This window comes from Hemitrygon akajei, chromosome 1 (genome assembly GCF_048418815.1).
Source record: "Hemitrygon akajei chromosome 1, sHemAka1.3, whole genome shotgun sequence".
NCBI lineage: Eukaryota > Metazoa > Chordata > Chondrichthyes > Myliobatiformes > Dasyatidae > Hemitrygon > Hemitrygon akajei.
Genome location: NC_133124.1, coordinates 68,328,833 through 68,353,925, shown reverse-complemented (window position 1 = coordinate 68,353,925; position 25,093 = coordinate 68,328,833). Strand labels below are relative to the sequence as shown.

At 43.0% G+C, this 25,093-nt stretch overlaps 1 protein-coding gene across 1 annotated transcript in view; it reads left to right on the top strand.

Annotated features, from left to right (window-relative positions):
* sspo (SCO-spondin) overlaps window positions 1-25,093 on the top strand; it is a 288,864-nt gene that overhangs the window by 206,084 nt on the left and 57,687 nt on the right. Inside the window, exons 81-87 of the mRNA XM_073052198.1 lie at window positions 255-434; window positions 1,441-1,575; window positions 3,509-3,749; window positions 6,626-6,778; window positions 8,587-8,633; window positions 15,067-15,237; window positions 21,929-22,063. Of these exons, the coding sequence (XP_072908299.1) occupies window positions 255-434; window positions 1,441-1,575; window positions 3,509-3,749; window positions 6,626-6,778; window positions 8,587-8,633; window positions 15,067-15,237; window positions 21,929-22,063 (1,062 nt within the window). The remainder of the gene's footprint in view (window positions 1-254; window positions 435-1,440; window positions 1,576-3,508; window positions 3,750-6,625; window positions 6,779-8,586; window positions 8,634-15,066; window positions 15,238-21,928; window positions 22,064-25,093) is intronic.

Here is a 25,093-nt window from a genome sequence, read left to right as displayed (position 1 = left end):
CTCTGGCATAGGGTAAAATGTGAAAAGTGGCAAGTGGGACAAGACCGAGTTGGAAACCTGAGGTAAAAACTATACCAGCAGCTGAAAATTGGGTAAATTGATTATAATGGGGAGAAGTATGAAGAGACTGGCCATCCTTAGTAGAAGGGAGAGGTAGTCAGCAGTGATCAATGTTAAGCAAGAGACGCCATGATGTCAATGGTGTGGAAACAAGATGCATACTGATGTGACTGTCTTTTCTCTTGATTCACTAGTGAATGGAAGATGGTCCAAATGGAGTCCGTGGTCAGTATGTGACCGGGCTTGTGGAGGAGGCAAGTCTCTCCGGATACGATCCTGTACTGAACCGCCCCCAAAGAATGGAGGCAGGGCCTGCACTGGAGAGCGATTTGAAGTGACGTTGTGTAATGTCCAGCCCTGTGGTGCAAACACAGGTGTGAACTTAGCAGTTGCTCATCAAACCGGGTTTTGATTTAGAGGTTGGACTGATCTTTGTGTATTCAGCGTGTGGTGGGAGGGAAAGTTAATTGGTAGCTTATTAAGTTTTGAGGTTCATGATAACTGATTTTAGTGAGGGTTGGGTTTGCATCTGGGAAGTGTTCAGGATTGGGATGGGGAAGAGTCGGTTGGGATTGGACTTGGTTTAAGATTGTAACATGTACTGACATACAATGAAAAGCTTGTCTTGCATATTGTTCATACAGATCAGATCATTACACAGTGCACTGAGGTAGAATGAGGTAAAACGATATCAGAATGCAAAGTACGGGCTGCAGGGAAAGTGCAGTGTGGGTATTAATAAGGTGCAAGCTCATAATGAGGTAGATAGTGAGGTCAAGAGACCATCTCATACTGGGGAACCATTCAATGGTTTTATAACAGCAGGGTACAAATGGTCCTTGAGTCTAGTAACATGCACTTTCAGGCTTTAGTATTTTCTAATGATAGGAGAGGGGAGAAAAGAGAATGTCTGGGGTGGGTGGGGTCTTTGATTATGTTAGCTGCTTTACTAAAGCAATGAGAATTGTAGACAGAGTCCGTGAAGGGAAGACTGGTTTCTGTGATGTGCTTAGCTACACTCAGAACGCTGCAGTTTCTTGCAAAGCAGTTTAAATAACAAACTACGGCATTCCGATAGGATGCTTTCTATGGTGCTTTGATAAAAATTCCTAAGGGTTGAGAGAGACATGATAAATTTCTTTAGCGTCCAGTGGAAATAGGACATTTGATGAACTTTCTTGGCTGTGGCCAGGATAGAATATTAGTAATGTTCAGTCCTAGAAACTTGTGATGGTTGAATTGGGGAAGAGATGGTTGGATTTGGTATAGTAGTTTTTGGATGGGTGAGTTTAGGAGGTGATAGAGTATTTTGGGAGATGATAATTGCAGTTAGAAGGACATGGAACATTTGGTTATTCTACTTTTCCATATTTTCTCCAGGTGCTGATGGCTGCCCCACTGGCCTGCAGTATGTTGACTGTGCCAACAGATGCCCTCGAGCCTGTGTTGACTTCCAGAGTGGAATAGTCTGCTCCAACAATGGAATGTGTGAAGCAGGCTGTCGATGTCCAAATGGTATGGAAAATGTCTCATAACTTGCTCTGCAACCTCCCAACCTCCAAGCTCCAGTCCCACCCCATAAATGTACATTTTCAAATAGAAGTTGTAGCACTGGTAACTGTGGAGCACCACTTGTCAGACCCTGGTCAGAATAACACAGGTTTGCTGATCCTGTTTTCCAGATTATCATTGATATCATTTCTATGCATAAAAGGGATTGATGCTGGGTTTGGCATTGTTGTCATTAATTTAGATAATAATCAACCATGGACCCAGCACAGATTGCTGTGGCAAATTACTAGTCATGGGTCTCCAGTCAGAGAGACAACCATCTTAATTTTCTCTCACTAAGCCAATGTTGAAACCAATTTACTACTTTATCCTGAATGCCAAGCGACTGAAACTTCTGGACCAGCCTCCCATATAAGCCTTTGTCAAAGTCTTTGGTAAAGTCCATGTAGACAATATCCACCAGCTTCTCTTCATCAACGTCTTGGTAATCTCCTTGAAAAACTCAGTAAGGTTGGTTAGACATGATCTGCCTCGCACAAAAGCCATGTTGACTATTTCCAAGCAGGCCTTGTCTATCCAAATACTTATATATCCTGTTCCTTAGAATATCTTCCGATAATTTAACCATGGCTGATGTTAGGCTAACCAGCCTATAATTTCTTAGCTTATTCTCAGAGCCTTTCTTGAACAATGGAACAATATTAGCTATGCTCCAGTCCCCTGGCACTTCAGCCATGGTTAAGGACATTTTAAATGTCTCTGTCAGAGGTAGATTGAATAGATACCCCGTACCACCTTCAGGTTTGAAATGTCAAATACCAAAGGGTATGTACTTAAGATGAGAGGAGACAAGAATTTTCTAAATACACACAAAGCGGTGAGTGCTTGGAACGCTATGCCGGGGAGGTGTGGAGACAAATACAATAGAATCAATTGGTGCATAAATACATAGAAAACAGAGAGATATGGACATTTTATGGGCAGAAAGGATTACTTTAGTTGGGCATTTGATTACTAATAGTTTTGGGGGGGTCTGTTCCTGTGATGTCTATGTTCTATCAGATCTATTTATCAGATCTATTCTTCAGATCTCCCATCACCCTGCCACTCCAGAGAAAACAACCCAATTTTGTAAAACTTCTCCTTGAGGCTTATGCCCTCTAATCTAAGCAGTATCTTTGTAAACCTCTTTTGTACCTTCTCTAAATCTTCTGCATCCTTCCTATAACTGGCTGACCAGAATTGAAAACAATACTTCTGATGCAGCCTAACTGGAGTTTTATAAAGTTGCAACCTAATTTCCTGATTCTTGAATTCAATTCTTTAACAAGTGTGCCATATACCAGAGGCAAATCTCAAGGTGTATAATTTATGTATTCTTTGATAATAGATGTACCTTGAATATTTCTTCTTTAGGACATTAGTGAGGCCGTGTGTGTGTTCAGTTTTGATCATACTGTGATAGGAAAGTTGCTATTACATTGGAAAGAGTGCTGAAAAGATTTACAAGGGTGTGCCAGGTTTTGAATGACTGGGTAATAGGGAGAAGTTGGACAGGCTAGGACCTTATTTGTTAGAGTGTAGGGGAGAGTAGAATGGTGTAATTGCAGTGTATACAATGATGAGGAGTAGACTGGGTGAATGGCACAGTCTTTTTCCCAGGGTTGGGGAAACTGCTGGAGGAAGTGACTGAGACAGGTACAATAACAACTTTTAGAAGACACTTGGACAAGTACAAGGATTAGAAAGATTTAGATGGTTTATTGGCTAAACACTGGCAAATGAGACTAACTTGGATGGGAAATTTTGGTCAGCATGGACCAAATAAGCCAAAGGGCCTGTTTCCATTATGTATACCTCTCGCTCTATAAAGGATGCTTTACCTTGAGATGCCACACTCATTCTTGACTCACTACACAAGGCCTAATGTCTACAGGTTCCCTGGAACAGGATGGTGTTTGTGTGGCTCCCTGGCAGTGCCAGTGCACTGACTCGTTTGGAAAAACCTGGGCACCAGGGAGCACGCAGCAGGTCGACTGCAACAATTGCACCTGTAGGGATGGACAGATTACCTGCTCCAACAACATCTGCCAGACCTCAGACTGTGCTTGGAGTCAATGGTCAGCCTGGTCATCCTGCAGCATCACCTGTGGGATTGGCACTCGATCCCGCTTCAGGTGAGTCACACCAGGAATCCACTGTTCATGAAAGGTGGGAGACTGCCCTTTGACAGATTTTGATTATCTACCATATCTACGCTCTTCAGATTGCTCCCCCTCGACATCCGGAATTCCAGTGAGAATAAACCCAGTCTCTTATAATCAGTCCTCCATTCCAGGTACCATCCTGGAATCTCTTCTGTGCTCTCTGTTGCTACCACATCCTTTCTGTAACTGTACATATTTCAAATGCCATTAGAACTGTACAGTACAGCACAGGGGCCACCATATCCTTGTTAAACATAATGTGAACTAATCACAAATGCATGCACATGGTCCAAATCTTGCCATCCCCTTCCTGTCCATGTGCCTGTTTGACTACCTGTAAATATTTCAGTGGTGTCTACTTCGCCCAGCAACCATTTGTTTTAAAACAACGTTATTGTAAGTAATGATATTTTATACTATGAGGATAAAACCCTGGCTATACTATCTCTGCCTGCCATTCTTTTATATACTTCTGTCAAACCTCCGCTCAGCCTCTGAAACTCCAGAGAAAGCAACCCAAGTTTACCCAGCACCACCTTTTGCCAATATCTCTAATCCTGGTGAGCCTTTTCTACACACTCTCCAAAGCTTCCATGCGCTTCCTGCACTGTGGATACCAGAATAACACTCAATGCTTTCCCAGAGACATTTCACAAATTCCAGCCCATCCATGCTGGGTGTCTCATCAATAACAATTAAAATCTGCCACTAGTATAACCCCATAATTCTTAAAACCATGAGCAATTTCTCTGCACACCTGCTCCCCAAATGCCCATTGATTATTGGGTGGGGGGTGTCTATAGTACAGCCCACCGGAGTGACCCTACCCTTGTTCTAAGTAAATTGCCTCACTGGACCATCCCCCTGAATGTCATCCCTAAGCACTGCTGTTATATGTAGTCTGCACCCACTCCTCACGTACCTGTACCTCTCTCCTGCCTGTAGCTCCATACTTGGAAACATTGAGCTGCCAAATCTGCCTTTTTCTTAGCCAAGATTTGGTTATTACCTTAACATCCTATTATAATTACTACTCTATAGATTTGCTGGCTGAGAAAGCCCTCAAGAAAATGAATCTCAGGGTCCTTGGACTGCGGAGTCCCTGCTTTAGGGCATCCTGAACCAGGGCTCCCAAGTCCCTCTGCACTCTTATTTCTCATCTTTCTTCCCGTTTAGAAAATAGTCTACACCTTTGTTCTTCCTATCAAAGAGTATGACCGTACACTTTGCCACACTATATTCCATCTGCCTCTTTGCCCGCTCTCCCAACTCGCTCAAATCCTCTGGCAGGCCTCCTGCTTCTGCGATACTACCTACCCCTCCAGCTATCTGCAAACTTGGCCGCAATGCCATCAGTACTTCCAGATCATTAATGTATAAAGTGAAAAGTTGTGCTCCCAACATCTACCCCTGTGAAAGACCAGTGGTCATGGTCAGCCATCCTGAAAAGGAGCCCTCTATGATGACTCTCTGCCTTCGGCCAGTCAACAGGCTGACCATCTATAACAAGTCTATGTTTCCATATATGAGTAAATCTTATCCAAAAAATCTGCAATAATTTCCCTACCACTGATGCAAGGCTCACAGGCCCATAATTTCCTGTTTTGGCCCTTCTGAAGTAAAATAATTATACTAGCTACTCTCCAGTCCTCTAGGACTTTGCCCATGGCTAAAGAGGATACAGTATAAAGATTTCTTTCAAGAATCTTCTCTCATGCCACTCTCAGTAACTTGGGATAGACCCTGCCAGGCCCTGAGGGCATATCCACTTTAATATTCTTTGTGTAATTCTCGGTTTGGCTAGGTGGATAGGTGGAGGGCTTAATCTAAGGGAAGACAGCCTTCAGCCCGGCCAAACTTAAGAAATCTTGCTTGGGTGGATGCTGCGCGATGTGTCCCCATTACAAATCAGTACCACGAAATAACAAACAATATGTGATTGAAGGATTAGCTTTGAAATTCTGAATTTGGCTATATGGTTAATAAAGAAACAGAAAAAGAAAAGGGCACATTCTCAAGAAACAGTCTAATGTGCAACATTGGAGCTCACGGTTCCGTCCACTGGTTTCCTGTCGACCTCCTCCGAGCATAGCCAGCCCTCGGACCCTTGCTCCAAGTCTATTCTGTCCCGCGGGCTACCAACTCTCTCCATTCGTGTCTTCTCTCTTCATCTCTCCTTGGCAAAAGACCGCAAAATCCCTGCTCCCAGACTCATTTCTCTCATTGGATAGCCCCACATTCCAAAGCCCCATTATCTCTAGTCATAACCCAAACATTGCTACTACAGAGAAACCATTATATTAGCAGTGAAACCTTGCAGTGTGTTACATTTGATTTTAGTAATATCTGTAAACTCACTGATCTTATGTCCTACATTCGCATTCAGATTGCCAGTGAAGAGTAAGGATCCTGTGGTTTACCATGGGTCACAGAAACAGGCTGCACATGACATTATGCAGATAATTAAACAGTATTATGGAAGGAGAAGTGAGGGGAGAAATGTTTGAAACCCTAGGACTGAATGTTAATGAATTGAAAAGCCGGAGATCATGAGAAGTAATTGATGGTAATAAGCTCTTCTCTTGACTTGAGATGATCTGAGATGCTCCTTGTTGCCCCTTTATCAAATAATTTAGATAGAATGAATCCTAACTCCTCCCATTCCCCTCATTTAATTCTCATATGGGGTAAGGAAATATGTTGGGTGAGGTGTAGAAGTATTGAGGAAGCCAGGGAGTAGAAGGTACGGCTATGCTGGCTAATAGAAGTCAAGGGAAGAGTGGTGTTAATGACTTTGATAATTTGTTGTATTCTGAACAGCACTTATGAAAAACATGGTTTTGTAGGTCATCAACATCAGAATCACTTGAACGCGAATGTGACCAGGATCAAGTACAAACCAAACAATGTGACCAAGGCCAGTGCTCAGTATTATGTCTTCACGATGAGCAGGAAATGCAGTTTGGAGAGACTTGGTTTGTAGGTGAATGCAAGCAGTGGTAAGTAATTCATAAGTTATAAGCCTTCTGCCTGAAGAATGGCACCAAATGGTTTCATTCTGCTCAACCTGAGTGTGAGATTTTCCGACCATCTTATACTAGGTATTGATTTTCCACCACTCTCCTTTGCCTCCAACCATCATCAATTTTGCATCCCATTAGCCAGCTAGCTTTGAATTCCATGTGCTTTAATTTTCTAGACTAGCCTGCCATGAGGTACCTGGCCAAATACCTTACTAAACGTCTTGTACACAACTGCACCTCCATCAGTTTTATTGGGTACCTTCTCAACGACCTTAATCAAATCAGTGATACTGGACTTTGCTCCACAAAGCCATGCTAATTGCAGCAGAAAGCGAATTACCAAAATAACTCAATGGTCAGGCAGCATCTGTGGACACAAAGGGGTGATAAATATTTTGGTTAAGGTCCTGCGACAGTACACTCATCAGGGAAGGTCAAGTCGACCATCTTTTACCTCCACAGACTGACTTGTTGATTGCTTCCAGCAGTTTGTTTTATAATCTAGAGTTCAGCAGTTATTGTCTCTTGTGTTGCCATGCTGACTAACCCTGCACAACCGTTGCCTTTCCAAATAGAACTTTCTCAGATAATTTTCTCCAATTATTTCCCTATCACAGCCATGAGTCTCACTCGGCTGGGTTGAAACATGACTAATTTCTGCTGCCTTTCTTCAAGAAATAACATGAGCTTATCCTGCTGTTTTCTGGCTTCTCACCTGTAGCTAACAAAAATGTAAATTTTTCTGTCAAGTGTCCCAGCTATCTCTTTCCATACTTCCCATAGTATCCTTGATATAGATCTCATCTGAATTTGTGGATTTGTATATCCTCATGCATTCCAAGATATCTAACCCCTCCACCTTCTTAATACTGACATGCAGCGGACTATCAATGTGCCTCCCCACCTTTGAGCTCACTAGCTTCCTTCCCGTTGGTGAATACAGATAAGGTTGTAAGAACTAGGAGCAGGAATAGATCATCTGGCCCATCGAGCCTGCTCCATCATTCGATAAGATCTTAGCTGATGTAGCCATGGACTCAGCTCTACCTTCCCTGTAACCTTAAATGAGATGAAGAGTCCTTGAAAGTGAGTCCATAGGTTGTGGGAACATTTCAGTGATGGGGCAAGTGAAGTTATCCACTTCAAAAGATCTGCACCTCATCTTCTGTCTGGGCAGGATGCAGCCATCTGGACTCTATTGAACTTTTTAACTTCAAGGATCTGGATTTCTCAGTCTATGTCAATTGCCCACCTGTAATATTGGCTCAAATTGTTTGTTTCTTTCCATCTCCTCTGGCAACTCTATGATGCTGAATCAGGACAATAGAAGATGGTCATCTGGCCACTCATGCACATGACAGATATGTCTAGAACAAATTACCCTGTCTCAGTCTTCTGCATTTCCTCCTCCACAAATATTTTAACTTTAAATATTCATCCAGTTCTCCCACTGAAACTTGCAATTGAATCTGCATTCTCCACAACTTCAGGCAATGTTTTCTTGGTCTTTAACACACACTGCATGCATTCTGTTGCGTGAGTAAAGGGGTTGAGGGTATTGTGCATAGTAGTGGTGAGAAGGGTGGAGTGGGTTTTGTGGACAAAAAACAGGAAGTGGAGAAGGAGTTATAATGCAGTGTGAGGTGGAGTGGGGTGAATGCAGGGGTATGAAGGTGAGATCTTGCTGGCATTTAGGGGCTCTCGAGGGGCTTGTGGGTTGGGGGAAACAGGTGAGGTACGATTGGTCCACAGGACTCACTTCACATTTTTTTTCTTGCCCACAGTCTGTGCACACCTGAAGGAATCTATTGCCAACCCCTGGATTGTCGAGGTAAGACAGACTCTCTGGTCACACTGGCCTAAGAACTGTACTGATTGAGAGTTGTATTATTCATCCTTGGACCAGTATAAAATCAGAGAAGCCAGCTATGCCAAAACGAGCTCTCCAATTAGTGCTGCTTCCCTACCACAAGAACACAAGATCATTGAAGCAGGAGTGGGTCACCTGGTCCCTCAAACATCTTACCATTCAATATGACAATGGTGGATCTGTGCTGACCTCAGCGCCCCTTCTGTGCCGGTTCCCCGTAACCCTCAGTTCCTTAATCGTTCAAATATTTATCTATCACAATCAACAGTATACCTAATGGTCCAACCTCTACCACCCTCTGAGGCAGAGAATTCCAGAAATTCCCTGCCTTCTGAAAGAAGTAATTTATACACAGCTCAGTTATTTTATACAGTACTTTCCTTTGTCCTTCCCCAGAGCTCTGTAAATTAATTAGCTTTTGGAAAAGTCACAGAGTGATAGCATTGAAACACATCCATTGGCCAAACCTACACACCAACAAAGGTGCCCTTATCCTTCTAGACCTTTCCTATCAATGTACTTACCTAGATGTCCTTAAATGTTGTACCTGCCTCACCCACTTTCTCTGGAAGCTCATTCCATGTACTCACCACACTCTGCATGAAGTAGTTGCTGTTCTGGTCCCTTTTAAAACTTTCATCTCTAATTTAAACCTATTCCCTCTCATTCTGGGTTCCCTTTCCCTGGGAAAAAGACTGAGTGTAATTACCCTATCTAAACCCATTATGGTTTTACACAATTGTATGAGGTTTTCTCTCTGTTCTATGACTGAGGTGCTCAATTCCTGGCAACATTCTTGTAAATGTTCTTTGATTTTTCAAAGTTCAAAGTAAATGTATTAGAAAAGTACATATGTCAACAGATACAACCCTGAGGTTCATTTTCTTGCAGGCATATGCAAAAAATCCATAATAGAATAATAACCATAACAGAATCAATGACAGACTGCACCAACTCGGGTGTTCAACCAGTGTGCAAAAAATGACAAACTGTGCACACAAAAGGAAATACATAATAAATAAATAAGCAATAAATATTGAGAACATGAGGTAAAGAGTCCTTGAAAGTGAATCCATAGTTTATGGGAACATTTCAGTGATGGGGCAAGTGAATTTGAGTGAAGTCATCCCCTTTGGTTCAAGAACATGATGGTTGAGGGATAACTGTTCCTGAACCTGGTGGTGTGAGTTCTGAGGTTCCCATACATTCTTCCTGATAGCAGCAGTGAGAACAGAGCATGACCTAGGTAGTGGGAGACCCTGATGATGGATCCTGTTTTCCTGTGACAATGCTCCATGTGTGTGTGCTCAGTGGTGGGGAGGGCTTTACCCGCGATGAACTGGGCCATATCCACTACTTTTTTTTAGGATCTTCCATTGAAGGGCATTGGTGTTTCCATATCAGGCTGTGATGCAACCAGTTAATATATTCTCCATCACATATCTATAGGTGTTTGTCAAAGTAACAGATGTCATGCTGAATCTTTGCAAATTCCTAAGGAAGCAGTGGTGCTGCCCAGGACAGGTCCTCTGAAATGATACCACTGAGGAATGTAAAGTTACTGACCCTCTCCTTGATCCTCTGAGGCCTGGCTGCTGGACCTGCAGTTTCCTCCTCCTGAAGTTAATATTCAGCTCTTTGGTCTTGCTGACATTGAGTTCTGCCAAAGGGTTTCAGCCTGAAACATCGAATGTGCTCTTTTCCTAGATGCTGCCTGGTTTGCTGAGTTCCTCCAGCACTTTGTGTGTGTTGCTCAGATTTACAGCATCTGCAGATTTTCTCTTGATTGAGTAAGAGGCTGTTGTTGTGGCACCACTCAGCCAGATTTTTCAGTCTCCCTCCTATATGCTGATTCTTCACAGCATTTGATTTGGCCTACGAAAGTGGTGTAGAGAGCAAACTTGAATATGGCATTGGAGCTGTGCTTAGCCACAGATTCATAAGTGAAAAGTGAGTAGAGCTGGAGGCTAAGCACATAACTTTGTGGTGCCACTGTGCTGTTGGAAATTGTGCAGGAGATGTTTTTGCCAATCCGAACTGACTGGGGTCTGCAAGTGAGGAAATCAAGGATCAGTTTGCACAAGCAGACATTGAAGCCATGGTCCTGAAGCTTATTGATTGGTTTTGAGGGGATAATAGCTGCATTTGATAAAGAGCATCCTGATGTATACATCTTTGCTGTTCAGATGTTCCAGGTTGAGTGAAGAGCCAATGAAATGGCATCTGCTGTGGACCTGTTGCACCAGTAAGCAAACTGGAACAGATCCAAGTTGCTTGTCAGGCAGGGGTTGCTTCATCACCAACCTCCTAAAACACTTAATCACAGTGGATATAAGTGCTGCTGGATGATAGTCACTGAGGCAGGTTATCACGTTCTTAGGCACTGGTGTAAGTGAAGCCTGCCTGAAGCAGGTGGGTACCTCAGAATGTCAAAGAGAGAAGTTAAAGATCTCAGTGAACCCTCCAGCCAATTGATCAGCACAGGTCATTAGTACTTGGCTAGATGCTCCATCCGAGCTGGATGCTTTTTATGGTTTCACCCTCCTGAAGGGTGCTCACATGTCGGCCTTAGAGACTGAAACCATTGGGAGCTATGGGAGTTCATGATGGTTCCTCCATGCTTTGACAGTCAAATGAGCATAGAAGGCACTGAGCTCATCTGGAAGCAAGGCCCAGCTGTCACCTATTTCATTGATTTTACTTTATAAGAGGCAATAGCATTTTAGCTCTGCCACAACGTTGATTTTAGTTTACTCTGCAATTGCCACTTCGCCTGTGAGGTGGCTTTCCTGAGGTCGTGCCTGGACCCCTTGTGACTTTCTTGGTACTCGAATGCCTCTGATCTGGCCCTCAGCAGATTGCAGATCTCATTGTCCATTCAGGGCTTCTGGTTGGGGAAGATTCTGAATGATTTTTTTGGGGACATACTTGTCTTGAACTGTATTTACAATGTCCGTGACAACCATGGCGTGTTCATTCAGACCTACAGATGAGTCCTTGAAAATAGTCCAGTCCACCGACTCAAAGCAATCCTTTACCGTTCCTCTGCCTCCTACAACCACCTCTTTGTTGCCCTAATCTCTGAAGCCTTGCTCTTTAGCCTCTGCCTCTATGCAGGTAGGGGAAGGATAGCCAAGTGATCAGATTTCCGAAAAAGGGGTCTGAGGGTGGGCATTCCTTATCTTTGTATAACAGCATGTTGGGACCTCTGGTGCTACAAGTTATATGCTGATGGTAAATGGACAGGGATTTCTTCAGAGTCCCCAACTATGATTTGAAATGCTTTGTGATGTACTGTTTCTTGTTTGGTGAGGGTATCATGCAGTTTCTCAAGCGCTTGATTATAGTCGGCTGCTGGCGGTAGGTAAACTCCAGTGAGTATCACATACGAGAACTCCCTTGGTATAGGCATTGGATGTTTAAAGTTGGGGGAACATGAGTTTGACAAAACTGCCACATTGGAGCACCACTGAGAGCTTATCATGAAAAACACATCTTCACCTTTGCCTTTTCCAAATCAGCAGTTCATTCCATCCTGTGAAACAAAAAGCCTTTGAGTCTAATTGCTATATCTGGCGTGCTGGGTGTAAATCATGACTTGGTTAAACATAGAACACAACAATCTCTCATTTATTTCTGTTACGGCAATCTTGCCCTCAGGTCCTCAACTTTGTTCTCCAGCAACTGCAGATTTGCTAACAAGATACAGGGTAGAGCAGGTCTCATTCCTCTGTGGTTTCAGCCTGGTTTAATTATGCCTTTCCTGTAAAAGGGTTACCAAAACTGCTCAGACTGCCCCTGGAGTATTGTGTACAATGTCTTGTACAACTGCAACATAATGAAAGTGACCATAATACGATTGGATTTTACGCTGAGTTTAAAGTGGTGTAGTTCCGTGCAAAATGTTAATCTCAAGCGAAGGAAAAGATGAAGGTATGAGAGGGTGTTCGCTGCGGTTGACTGAGAGATCCTAATGAAAAGTATAATGGAGTCGTACAGTAGAACTTCAAAGCCCATCATGCCCATGATGATGTTTCTACCCATCTACACTATCCAATTTGCCTACATTAACATGGTATCCTTATATGAGGTTTTAAGTGTTTTAATTAAATCTGACTCTGATATGCCCTCTGGTAGGGAATTCCAAATATCTACTCTGCATATACAAAAACAAAACACTTTCTGCTCAAATCCCCTTGATGTCTATTTCCCGTCTTCTGAAAACGGAAGGGAATAACAGGTACCCACATGTATGTACCAGTTACTTGGTCTGGACAAGGGATAAAGGAGCTAGGTACCTTTAAAAATGTAACCTTTGGAATGCTTCTGATGCCACAAACTAGGAGCAGAAAGATGGGTCAGATGACTGGCTGAAGGGGTGGTGCAAGGAGATTTGGCTTTGGGTTTCTCTATCACTGCGACTGTTTCTGGGGAGTGAGGTTCCTGCGCAGGACTGGAGGCTGCAATTGAACCTGGGTCACGGGGAGTTGTGATATGAAAATAGCTGTGTCACTCTCCTGTTGAATTTACTTTTACTACATTTTTGTGTAATTATAATTAATTATGTTTGTGTAAATGATAAGGCAGATCCTTCCCCAGAGCTTGGGCCAGACTGTCTCCTCCGCCCTACGTTGCAGTATTGGAGCCGTCTCACTTGAGTGTTTGTCTACATCTGTAGGGCAGCGAGGCCCCACTCCCATGGTCAGCTGTGAAACTGCCACTATTGAATACCCTTGATATTCACAGCCTTTCATAATCACTCAGAACTTGGTAAATTGATTTATTATTGTTGCATGCACCAAGGTAGAGTGGGAATTAGTCAGTTTCTATACCAAGCTGTAATGCATTGGGATAGGATGCTTTTTATGGTGCGTCTATTAAAAACTGGTCAGGGTCAAAGGGGACATGCTAAATTCCTTTAGCCTCCTGGGGAAGTAGGAGCAGTAGTGTGCTTTCTTATCATGGCATCAATAGTTGGATCAGGGCAGACTGTTGGTGATATTCACTCCTAGGAACTTGAAGCTGTTAACCTCTTGACCTCAGTATCACTGATATAGACAGGAGCATTTGCAGCACCCATCCCTAAAGCTCTTTGGTTTTGCTGACCATGGGGAAGGTGCTGTTATCATGATACCATGTTACTAAGCTCTCTATCTCCTTGTACTCCAGCTTATTGTTATTTGAAGAAAGCCCCATGATGGTGGTGTTATGTGCAGACTTGTAGATGGAGCTGCAGCAGAATCTGCTATATGAGTTATGAGTGTACAGAGATTAGACTAGGAGACTGAGGATGCAGCCTTGCAGGGCAGCAGCGATGAGGATAATCATGGTAGAGGTGTTCTGCCTGTCCTTATTGATTGTGGTCTGGGTCATGAGTCAAGGATCAATTACAAAGAGAAGTGTTGAGTGCCAGGTCTGGGAGTTTGATTGGAATTATGGTATTTACAGAGCTGGAGTCTGACATAGGTGATTTTACTGTCCAAATGCTCCAGGGGTGAGTGTAGGGCAAGGTTTGCTGTGGACCTGTTTCAGCAGTTGATGAATTGCATTGGTTTGAGAATGTATGGGAGGCTAGAGGTCATCTGTTCTATGCCTAGCCTCTCGAAGCACTTCATGGTGCTGGATGTCATTAAGGTGTAACTCTTGCTTCGGCGAGCAGCTTAATATTGGGTATGATAGCCCCTGGCCTGGCCAAACTTGAGAAATCTCATTTGGGTGGATGCTGCCCGATGTGTCCCCTGTTACAAATCAGCACCATGAAATAACAAACAGTACACAATATGTGATTAAACAATTGAGCTTTATAATTCTTAATTTGACTATATGGTTAGTAAAGAAAACAAAAAAAAAAAAAAAAGTGCTCATTCTCATGAAACAGTCTAATGCGCAAACGTTGGAGCTCACTGATAGACCGTTCGTCTACCATCGACCCCCTCAGATCATCGCTGACCTTTGAACCCTCGCTTCACCCACTCCGTCCGGCGGTCTACCAATTCTCTCCATTCGCGTCTTCTCTCCCTGGCAAAAGAACCACGAATTCCCAGCTCCCAGACACACAAGAAAGAACAACATCCTGCTCATTGGTTAGCATGTCCCATTATCTCTAGTCATAACCCAAACGTTGTTGCTACAGAGAAACCATTACTGCAGCTGTGGAACATTACAGAGAAGCCATTACATTAGCGGTGAAACCTTACAGCGTGTTACAAAGAAATAAAATTACAGTCTATGAGGGACATGAAAATATAGAAACATCACATTTAAAACAATTAATGACATTATTTCATTTGATTAATTGAAAGTTAATGGTTTAATACCCTCACCCAAACGCTGTGTCACATCATCTCATTGCTCGACTAATATGACTCTGTCTGCCTTTACCTTTCTTTTTTAGTGGATGGAGGGTGGACGCCCTGGTCGTCATGGTCTGACTGTTCAGTAACCTGTGGCTGGGGGTCGCAGACAAGCACAAGGGCTTGCATCAACCCCCCACCTCGGAACGGGGGCTCAGACTGTGAAGGTCTCAGTATTCAAACTAAAAATTGCAGCAGTGCAGACTGTCCAGGTAAGGTTCAAGGTTCAAAGTAAATTTGTTATCGAAGTACATATGTGTCACCATATACAACCTTGAGATTCATTTATTGTGGGCGTATGCAGCAGTAAATACAAAAAACACAATAGAATCAATGAAAGACCACACACGACAGGACAGACAAACAACCACTATGCAAAAGACAACAAAATGTGCAACTACAAAAGTAATAATAATAATAAGTAAGTAATGCATATTGAGAACATGTGATGAAGAGTTCTTGAAAGTGAGTCCATAGGTTGTGGGAACAGTTCAGTGATGGGGTGCTTGAAGTTATCCCCTCTGTTTCAAGAGGCTGATGGTTGAGGGGTAATAACTGTTCCTGAACCTGGTGGTGTGAGTCCTGAGGATCCTGTACCTTCTTTTTGATGGCAGCAATGAGAAGGGAGCATGGCCTAGCCTGCGGGGGTCCTTAATAATGGATGCTCCTTTCCTGCAACAGAACTCTGTGTCGATATGCTCAATGGTGGGGAGGGTTTTACCCATGATGGACTGAGCCATATCCACAACTTTTTTTTTAGGATTTTCCATTCAAGGATGTTGGTGTTTCCATACTGCAGCCAGTCAATATACTCTCCACCACACATCTATAGAAGTTTATAAAAGTTTTAGGTGATGTGCCTAAACTTCACAAACTTCAAAGTAGTGGTGCTGCTGTGTTTTCTTCATAATGGCACTTATGTGCTGGACCCTGGTTAAATTCAGTTTCAGAGGAACACAGGAATTTAAAGTTGCTGACCCTCTCCGCCTGTGATCCCCCAATAAGAACTGGCTCCTGGACCTCCGGTTTCCTCTTCCTGGTCGATAACCACTCCTTGGTCTTGTTGACATTGAGTGAGAAGTTGTTATTGTTGCACCACTTAGCCAGATTTTCAGTCTCCTTCTGATTCGTCACCTCCTTTGATTGGGCCAGTGGCAGTGGTGCCATCACGGTATTGGAGCGGTGCTTAGCCTCCTAGTCACAAGTGTACAGTGAGTAGAGCAGGGGCTAAGCTCACAGCATTGTGGTCAGAACTGGAGAATGGAGACATTCGGAATGAGAGGAGGGAGGGAGAAGGAAGGAATGTGTGAGGCAGGGTCAGAATGAAGAATTGAGAGACAAATTGAGTGATGCTTGGGGAAGATAAAAGAAATAACAAGACTTCAAGGCCAACATTTTTCCGTAAGGATAAAAGCCAGGTATAACAGGTGTAGGGAACCCTGGGTATCAAGTGATACTGAAGGGTTAGATTAAAAAAATTAACGAAGCACGTATCAGATATAGGGAACTAACGATAGGGGAGGCTATCATCAATGGAAGGAAAGATGCTGGAAAAAAAACTCAGGAGAGGATTGATGGTCAAATTGAAAGGTAGGGATGAATCCATGACAACCAACCTGACTTTTCTAAGGAAAAATCCTGTTTGACCAGTTTGAGTGAATTTTTTTGAAGAGATTACAAAGTGCATTGTTGGAGGCAGGGCAGTTGATGTGAGCTGCATGGACTTTAGTCACGTCAATATTCCATGTAGGAGACTGGTTTAAAAGGTTAGGGCCCATGAGATCCAGGGCAAATTGACAAACTAGGTCCAAAATTGGCAATAGGAGATGGAGGTTTTCTTTTGCAATTTGTAGTAGCATCTTGGAGTGTATGGGGTACATGGAAGTTCAAGTCCACAAATTCTTGAAGGTGGCAGCATAGGTAGATAATGTGATTAGGAAGATGTGTGGGATACTGGCTTCATTGGTCCGGACATTGAATAGAGAAGTGGAGAAGTTACCATTCATTTTGTATGTTATGGGTTTGTTTATCCTTCGGAAATTTATCACCTCACATTTATCCATATTAAAGTCCATATGGATTTGCCTGTCGATCATACAAGAGGTCCATTAACAGTAAGAGACTAATAGCAGTGGATAGAAACTGTCCTTAAACCTGGTGGAACGTGCTTTCAGGTGTTCTTCTACCCAATGGGAGAACTGAGAAGAGAAAATATTCCGGGTAGATGGGTGGATTACTCTGGCTGCTTTACTGAGGCAGTGGGATGTATAGACAGAGTTCACAGAGTCTACAGCAGGCTTCTGTGATGTGCTGAGCTGCATCCACAATTTCTCTGAAGTTTCTTGCAGTCAGTTGCTCTACCAAGATGTTATGCATCCAGATAAAATGCTGCACAGATAAAAATTGGCAAGGGTTGTCGAGTGAGTGTGAGCGGTTAAGGCCCAAATTAGAAAAGCAGAATCACTAATGCAATAATCTCTGGATTACTACCTGAGTCAAGTACACATGAGCATGTATTGGCATAAGATCAGGGAGCTCACTAGTTCAAATATAGGTGTGGAAGAAATGGGTTTTCTTCATGAGGTACATGCCCTGGTTCTGTTCTGTTAGGCTTCACCTGAAGGAAGCTGGCAACAGTGTTATTTTGACTATTATGGTTGTTTATAAGGTTTTAAACAATATTTTCAGGGGCAGGGACCAGGTGAAGGTAAAATTAAAGGGAAGAACAGACAACAATGCAGTATAATGATGTGGGTAGTAGAATCCAGAGATTGACAGGAAGGGACAGAGTCTGCAAATGTATAGGTGCAACCAGTTAGTCAGAACAGAGAAGAAATGGTAAGAAAACAAATATAAGGGTCTTTGTCTGAATGTGTACAGCGTTCATAACACATTAGTTGATGGGACAAAGAGAAATCATCTACTAACTGTAATACAGGAATGTTGTGAAGATGATATCCTGGGGATTTTATATTTTAGCAAGGTTGGCAGCTAAGGAAAGGTGTGCACTTTCCTGCTCTTTACAAAGCACTGGGTAGAGATAGGGTTGTTCCATGGTACTGTAACATTACCAGGATGCAATTTGGAATATCAGCAGCTTACAAAGACGAATGCCACTCAATCTATAACCTCAAGGTTGGCCTCTCCTGCACTCGAAGGCCAAGGAGCCATGAGGAATGCAGAAAGGCCTTCCAGACCAGTAAGAGGCATTTTGAAACGTGTAGTGCCATCGAGATGGAGGGTGGACCGTGGCAGAAGAGATTTGCTACATGAGAAAAACAAATAGTCTTTTTCCTGGGGGGGGGGGGCATACTAAAACCAAGTGGGTATAGGTTTAAAATCAGAGGCCAGAGGGACATCAGGGGCAAGTTTCTTCATGCAGAAGTGGTGTACATGTGGAATGAGCTGCCAGAAACAGCAGTTGAGGTGGGCACATCGGCAACATTTAAAAGTAATCTAGACAAGTACATGGAGAGCAGAGGTTTCGAGGGCTGTGGGCCAAGAGCAGGCAGCTGAGACTAGCTCACTGGGCAACACAATCAGCATGGGAGAGTTGGACTAAAGGGTCTGTTTCATTCTGTATGTTTCTATAGTTCTAATTGTCTCCCCTCTCACCCTCTGCTCTCCGGTTCTGATTCCCCAACCCTGGAAAATGACCATGCACATTATGCACCTCATAAATTTACAGACTTCTAAAAGATCACTTCTCATTTATCTACCTTCTAATGAAAAAGAAGTTTCAAGCCGGTCAACCTCTTGAGTCCCAGCAACACCCTCATGGTAACACACACAAAATGCTGGAGGAACTCAGCAGACCAGGCAGCATCTATGGAAAAGAGTACAGTCAACATTTTGGGCAGTTCAGCAGAACATCCTCCTGGTTCTCCTCTGCACACTTCCCAGTTTAATAGTATCTTTCTGATAGCTGAGTAACCAAAACAGAAGAGAACATTCCAAATATTGCCTCACAAACAGCTTATCCAACTGCAACATAACATCCCAATGTTTACACTCAGTGCTCTGACTGATGACTAGTGTGCTGTAAGACTTCTCATCACCCTGTCTACCTGTGACACCACTTTCAGGGAGCCCATGTACTCCCAGGTGCCCCTGTTCTACAACACTACCCAGACCTTACTGTTCCTTGGAAGTCAATTTCCCAGAGGATCTAACCTGGACCCAACACATTGATGCAGCTACACAAAGAGCATGACAGTGACTATATTTCATTAGGAGTTTGAGAAGATTTGGTGTGTCACCAAAAACACTCAAATTTCTACAGATGCACCGTCGGGAGCATTCTAACAGGTTGTTTCACCATCTGGTATGGGGGGGGGGGGGGGTTGCGGTTTGCTACTGCACAGGATCGAACTAAGCTTCAGAGTGTTGTAAATTTCATCAGCTCCATCATGAGCACTAGCCTCCGAAATATTCAAAACATCTCAAAAAATTGGCGTCCATCATTAAGGACCCCCATCACTGAGGCCATGCCCCCTTCTCATTGTTACAATCAGGAAGGAAGGAGGTACAGAAGCCCTGAAGGTTCACACTCAGCAACTCAGGAACAGCTTCTTCCCCTCTGCCATCTGATTTCTGAATGAAATTGAACCCATGAATGCTACCTCACTACTTTTTGAAATTTCTATATTTGCACTACTTATTTAATTTAACTATTTGATTTATATGCTGTAATTAACAGCTTTTTCTCTGTTATTTTGCATTGTGCTGCTGCGAAGATGACAAGTTTCATGCCCATGATATTAAACCTGATACTGATTTCTTTTCCCAAGATGCAATAACATGCATATCTGAATTAAACTCTATTTGCTATATCTATGCACACTTACACAGCTGATCAAAATCGCTCTGCAAATCCTGATAACTATCTTCACTGCCAATGATACCACCTATTTTAGGCAAACTTACTAACCATGCCTTGTATATTCTCATTAAAATCAATGATGTAGATGACAAATGGCAATGGGCCCAGCAGAGCCCTGGGGAACATCATTAGTCTTGGGCCTCTGGTCTGAAAAATATCCTTCCACTATTGCCTCTGCTTCCTACCATCAAACCAGTTTTGTATCCAAGTAGTCCTAATTGGAAGGTCTTGGCCCACAAATGTCAACTGCTTGTTCCCCTTCATAGATGCTGCCTGACTTCTTGAGTTCCTCTAGAATTTTGTATCTGTTGCTCAAGATTCCATATCTACAGAATCTTGTGTTTTATGTATTCAATTAACCAGTTTTCCCTGATGTCAGAGTAACCTGGCTGAGTAACTGCAGTGCATTTTGTAGACAGTGCACTCTGCAGCCACTGTGTACTCGTGATGGAGTGAAGGAACATTCAGGGTTACCCTGGTGTGCCAGTTGAGCTGGTTACTCAGATCTATATGGCACTGAGCTATGATATTTTTGGGCAGTAATCCTACAGGCCATTGGAGAAGATTTCATTAGACTTCTGATTTGTGCCTTGTTTGTGGTGGAAGGTATACTAAGGAATAAGGAGGTGAGTCACTCAACACAGAGTACCCAGCTTCTAGCTTTCTCTTATTGTTGTGGGAGTTGGATGCTGGCATAATTGATACTCCTGTTATAGTAGGGGACTGGCCAATTATAGTCTGTTGAATACTGCTGTGAAAGGTGATCATTGTCTTTTAGTTGTGTGCTAAGAACATTACTTGTCATTTATCAGCACCATGACTGACTTGTTTAGACCTTACTACATGTAGATATGAGCTGCTTCATTCACTGGAGAGTTCCAAGTGGCATTGCGAGCATCAGTGCACAGTTCACTTCTAACCATGCTGGAAGGAAGGTCACTGATGAAGTAGCTGAAGGTGGATGGGGCTCGGGCATTGCTCTGAGGAAGTCCTGCAGTGATGGTACCAGAGACTGCAGATGCTGCAATCTGAATCAACAAGTGACCCATGGATGAACTCAGTGGTTTGAGCAGCATCTGTGGGAGGAAAGGAATGTCGACATGTGGGATTGAAACCCTTCATCAGGATCCTGCAGTGATGTTCTAGGGCTGGGACTGATCATTGGCTTCTGCCAGTCACTATCTTCTTTGGCAAGGTATGATACAGTACCTTCTGATGCAGGTAGTTCCCTTCCCAACCACTGAAGCTGATTAACTCGCTGAGTTCTTCCAACAATTTATTTTGTCCTGTACTTTTCCTTGGATGCCCATTTTCTTTTGTTTTACCAGGGTACACTGATGTCACGTTCAGTCAAATACTGCCTTGACATCAAGGGCCAGTTAGTTTAACACACTGGATCCGGAAGCTTTTGCAATCTAAAGGTTCTTCAGAAGTTAAGAAAGAGGCATAGAACTTGCTGCTTGTTGTGTTAAGTATTACAAGAATAAATATGACAAAGGGAGAAGAAGCATGAGGGGAGAGAACGAGAAAGAGCAAGGACAACGCTGTAAATTCCATTGAAATTCCAACAGATTCAAGTAATGTAACACCCTTCGCTGTAACCAAGAAGTTTCCAGCAAAGTAGAGGCAACTGTAACCACTGCAAAAATTACTGAACAATCACGTTTGTGGGTGATTATATAAAAAGCACAAACACGCTTAGGAGTGTTTAAAATATAACAATGATAGTTGCAGCGAGAAGAGGCTGATGGCTCCAGGAAAAATGCAAACTCGGTCTATGTAATTTTATTAGTGTTGAGGTGTGCTTGTTAATAGCACAGTTAACAATGGTTGCATCACTGTGATGACTGAGGATAGTCTAATAGGGTAGTTAGCAAGAGTGGATCTGTCCTCCTTTTGTGAACATGACATGATTCATAAAAATGCAAAATGGAAACCCAGGCAGTGTGCTGGGTTAGGGGAAAGCAGTGAGAGGGACTGAGGAATCAGAGAATAACTGCAGTCTGTTCTGTTGGTGTAAGGTGATGGAAGCTGCCACTGGTCAGCATGGAGTGCATGTTCCCTCACCTGTGGGCCAGCCTATAGAAGCAGGAGGTGCTCGGAATCAGGAGAAGATCGACAGGAACTGGAGCCCTGTTACAGCCAGCCGTGTCCAGGTCAGTGTAAACTCTGAATCTGCAGCCTCGATCGGGGGCTCACCTCCTGATGAACCATCCTGGCCCAAAACATCAACGTAGACATTGCCTAACTTGCTAAGTTCTCCCAGTGGTCACATTTCTCAAGATATGGACAATGTTGACAAGTGTTTATTTTCTTTTTGTTGTGGGATACTTCTCATACCCCATAATAATCAGAAAGGCTCCTGTTCCTTTGTTTACTGGTTAATTTGAGCATGTGACAGGTGAGGAGGCTGGGCCGTGGCAAGGTGGGGTCTGTTCTTTCTTTTAATTCAGTTGTAATTTGAGGGACAGAAATGGCAATCAGTGGAATGGATGCTTCTCTTGTGAAATGTTGGAGATCAGTGAGCAGTCCACTGCTCCAGACAGTTACTTTTGCTGCAAGTGAGTCCACCTGCTCCTCCTCTCGGACCACGTAAGTTGGTCAGAACGGCAGCTGGACTCACTGAGGAGCAGCAGGAAGAGATGGTTATAGTGAGGAGTTTCAGGGAGGTGGTCTTTCCACAGGTTCAGCCAAATAGGTAGGTGGCCCCTAAGAACAACAGAACAATTGCAGCTATTCTTCTCTCTAACAGGTACACTGCTTTGCATATCATTGGAGGGGATGGTCTTTGAGTGGAAAACAGCAGCAGTAGCCGGAACAGTGGCAGAACAAGGCAGTTCTAGATTGGGTATTGTGTAATGAACCAGTTTTGATTAGGGAGCTTAAGGTAAAGGAACCTGTAAGAAGCAGTGATCATAATGTGATAGAATTCATCCTGCAGTTTGAGAGGAGGAAGCTAAAGTCAAATGTATCAGTAATACAGTGGAGAAAAGAGAATTACAGAGGTATGAGATAGAAGCTTGTAAAGCTGACTGAAGAGGTACATCAGGGATGACAGCAGAACAGCAATGGCTGGAATTTCTGGGAGGAATTCAGTAGGCACAGGATGGATACATCTCAAAGATGAAGAACTATTCTAAAGGGAAGATGACACAACCATGGCTGACAAGCAAGGTAAAAGACAGCATAAAAACAAAAGGAAGGACATATAATATAGCAAAAATTTGCGTGGAGTGTTTAAAAACCAACAGAAGGCAACTAAAGCAGCCATAAGTAGAGAAAAAAATGAAATATGAAGATAAACTAGCCAACACTATAAAAGAGGATACCAAAAGTATTTTCTGATATAGTATATAAAGAGTAAAAGAGAGGCGAGAGTACATATCAGACCACTGCAGAGAGAGTAATGCAGGACAAAGAAATGACAGACAAACTTCTAGTATCTTCACTGAGGCAGATACTAGAAGAATGCCAGAAGTTCAAGAGTGTCAGGGGGCAGAGGTGAGTGTAGTTGCTATTACTAAGGAGAAGGTGCTTGGAAAGCTGGAAGATCTGAATGTACCATTGATTAGTCACCTGGATCAGATGGACTACACTCCAGGGTTCTGAAAGAGGTAGTTGAAGAGATTGTGGAGGCATTAGTAATGATCTTCCAAGAATTACTAAATTCTGGAATGGTTCTGAGGACTGGAAAATTACAAATGTCACTCCACTCTTTTAGAAAGGAGGAAGGCAGAAGAAAGGAAGTTATAGGCCAGTTAGCCTAACTTTAATGATTGGGAAGATGCTGGAGTCTATTATAAAGGATGGGATTTCTGGGTACTTGGGGGTGTGTGATAAAATAGGCCAAAGTCAGCATGGTTTCCTTAAGGGGGAAATTTTGCTTGACAAATCTGTTGAAATTCTTTGAGGAAATATCAGGCAGGATAGACAAAGGATAGTCAGTGAATGTTGTTTATTTGTATTTTTAAAAGGTCTTTGCCAAGGTGCTGCTCATGAAGATGTTTAACAAGATAAGAGCCCATGGTATTACAGGAAGGATTCTAGTGTGGATGGAAGACTAGCTGACCAGTAGGGGACTAAGGATGGGAATAAAGGTGGCCTTTTCTGGTTGGCTGCCAGTGACTAATGGTGATCCACAGGGATCAGTGTTGTGACCGCTTTTTACATTATATGTCAATGAATTGGGTAAGAGAATTAATGGTTTTGTGACCATGTTTGCAGACGATACAAAGATAGGTGGAGGGACATGTAGTGATGAGGAAGCAGTGAGTGTGCAGGAGGACTTGGACAGACTGGAAGAATGGGCAAAGAATTAGCAGATGGAATATAGTGTAGGAAAGCATACACTTCGAGAGAAGGAATAAAAGCATAGACAATTTTCTAAATGGGGAGAAAACTTAAAAATAAGAGGTGCAATGGAACCTGGGAGTCCTTGTGCAGATTAACTGCACAAAGGCTAACTTGAAGATTGAGTCAGTGGTAAAAAAGGGGAAATGCAATTTTAGTATTGACTTTGAGAGGACTAGAAGATAAAAGCAAGGATGTAATGCTGAGCCTTTATAAGCTATTGGTCAGACTACATTTGGAGCATTGTGAAAAGTTTTGGGCTCTTTATCTGAGATAAGATGTGCTGGCATTGGAGAGGATCCAGAGGAGGAAATAAAGGGTTAACATATGAGGAGCATTTATCTGCTTTTGAGTTTAGAAGAATGAGGGGGGGATCTCAGTGAAACCTATTGAAATTGGAAGGCCTAGATAGAGTGGAGTTTAGAACCAGAGATCACAGCCTTAGAATAGAGGGATGTCCATTTAAAACAGAGATGAGGAAGAATTTCTATAGCTAGAGAGTGGTGAGTCTGTGGAACTTATTGCCACAGGCAGCTGTGGGAGTCTTGTCATTGAGTATACTGAAGGCAGAAGTTGACAGATTCTTGATTAGTCAGGGCATGAAGGGATACAAGGAAAAGGCAAGTTATTGAGGCTGAAAGGGAATGAAATCAGCCATGATGTAATGGCAGGGCAGGCTCGATGGGCCAAATGGTCTAATTCTGCTCCTAAATGTTATGGTCTTAATGAATCCTTTGCTTCAGTGTGCACCAGTGAGAGGGCCCTTGATGAATGAGAAGTCAGTAGAGAACAAGCTACCGTGCTAGAGTATGTCGGTTAAGAAAGACACTGTATTG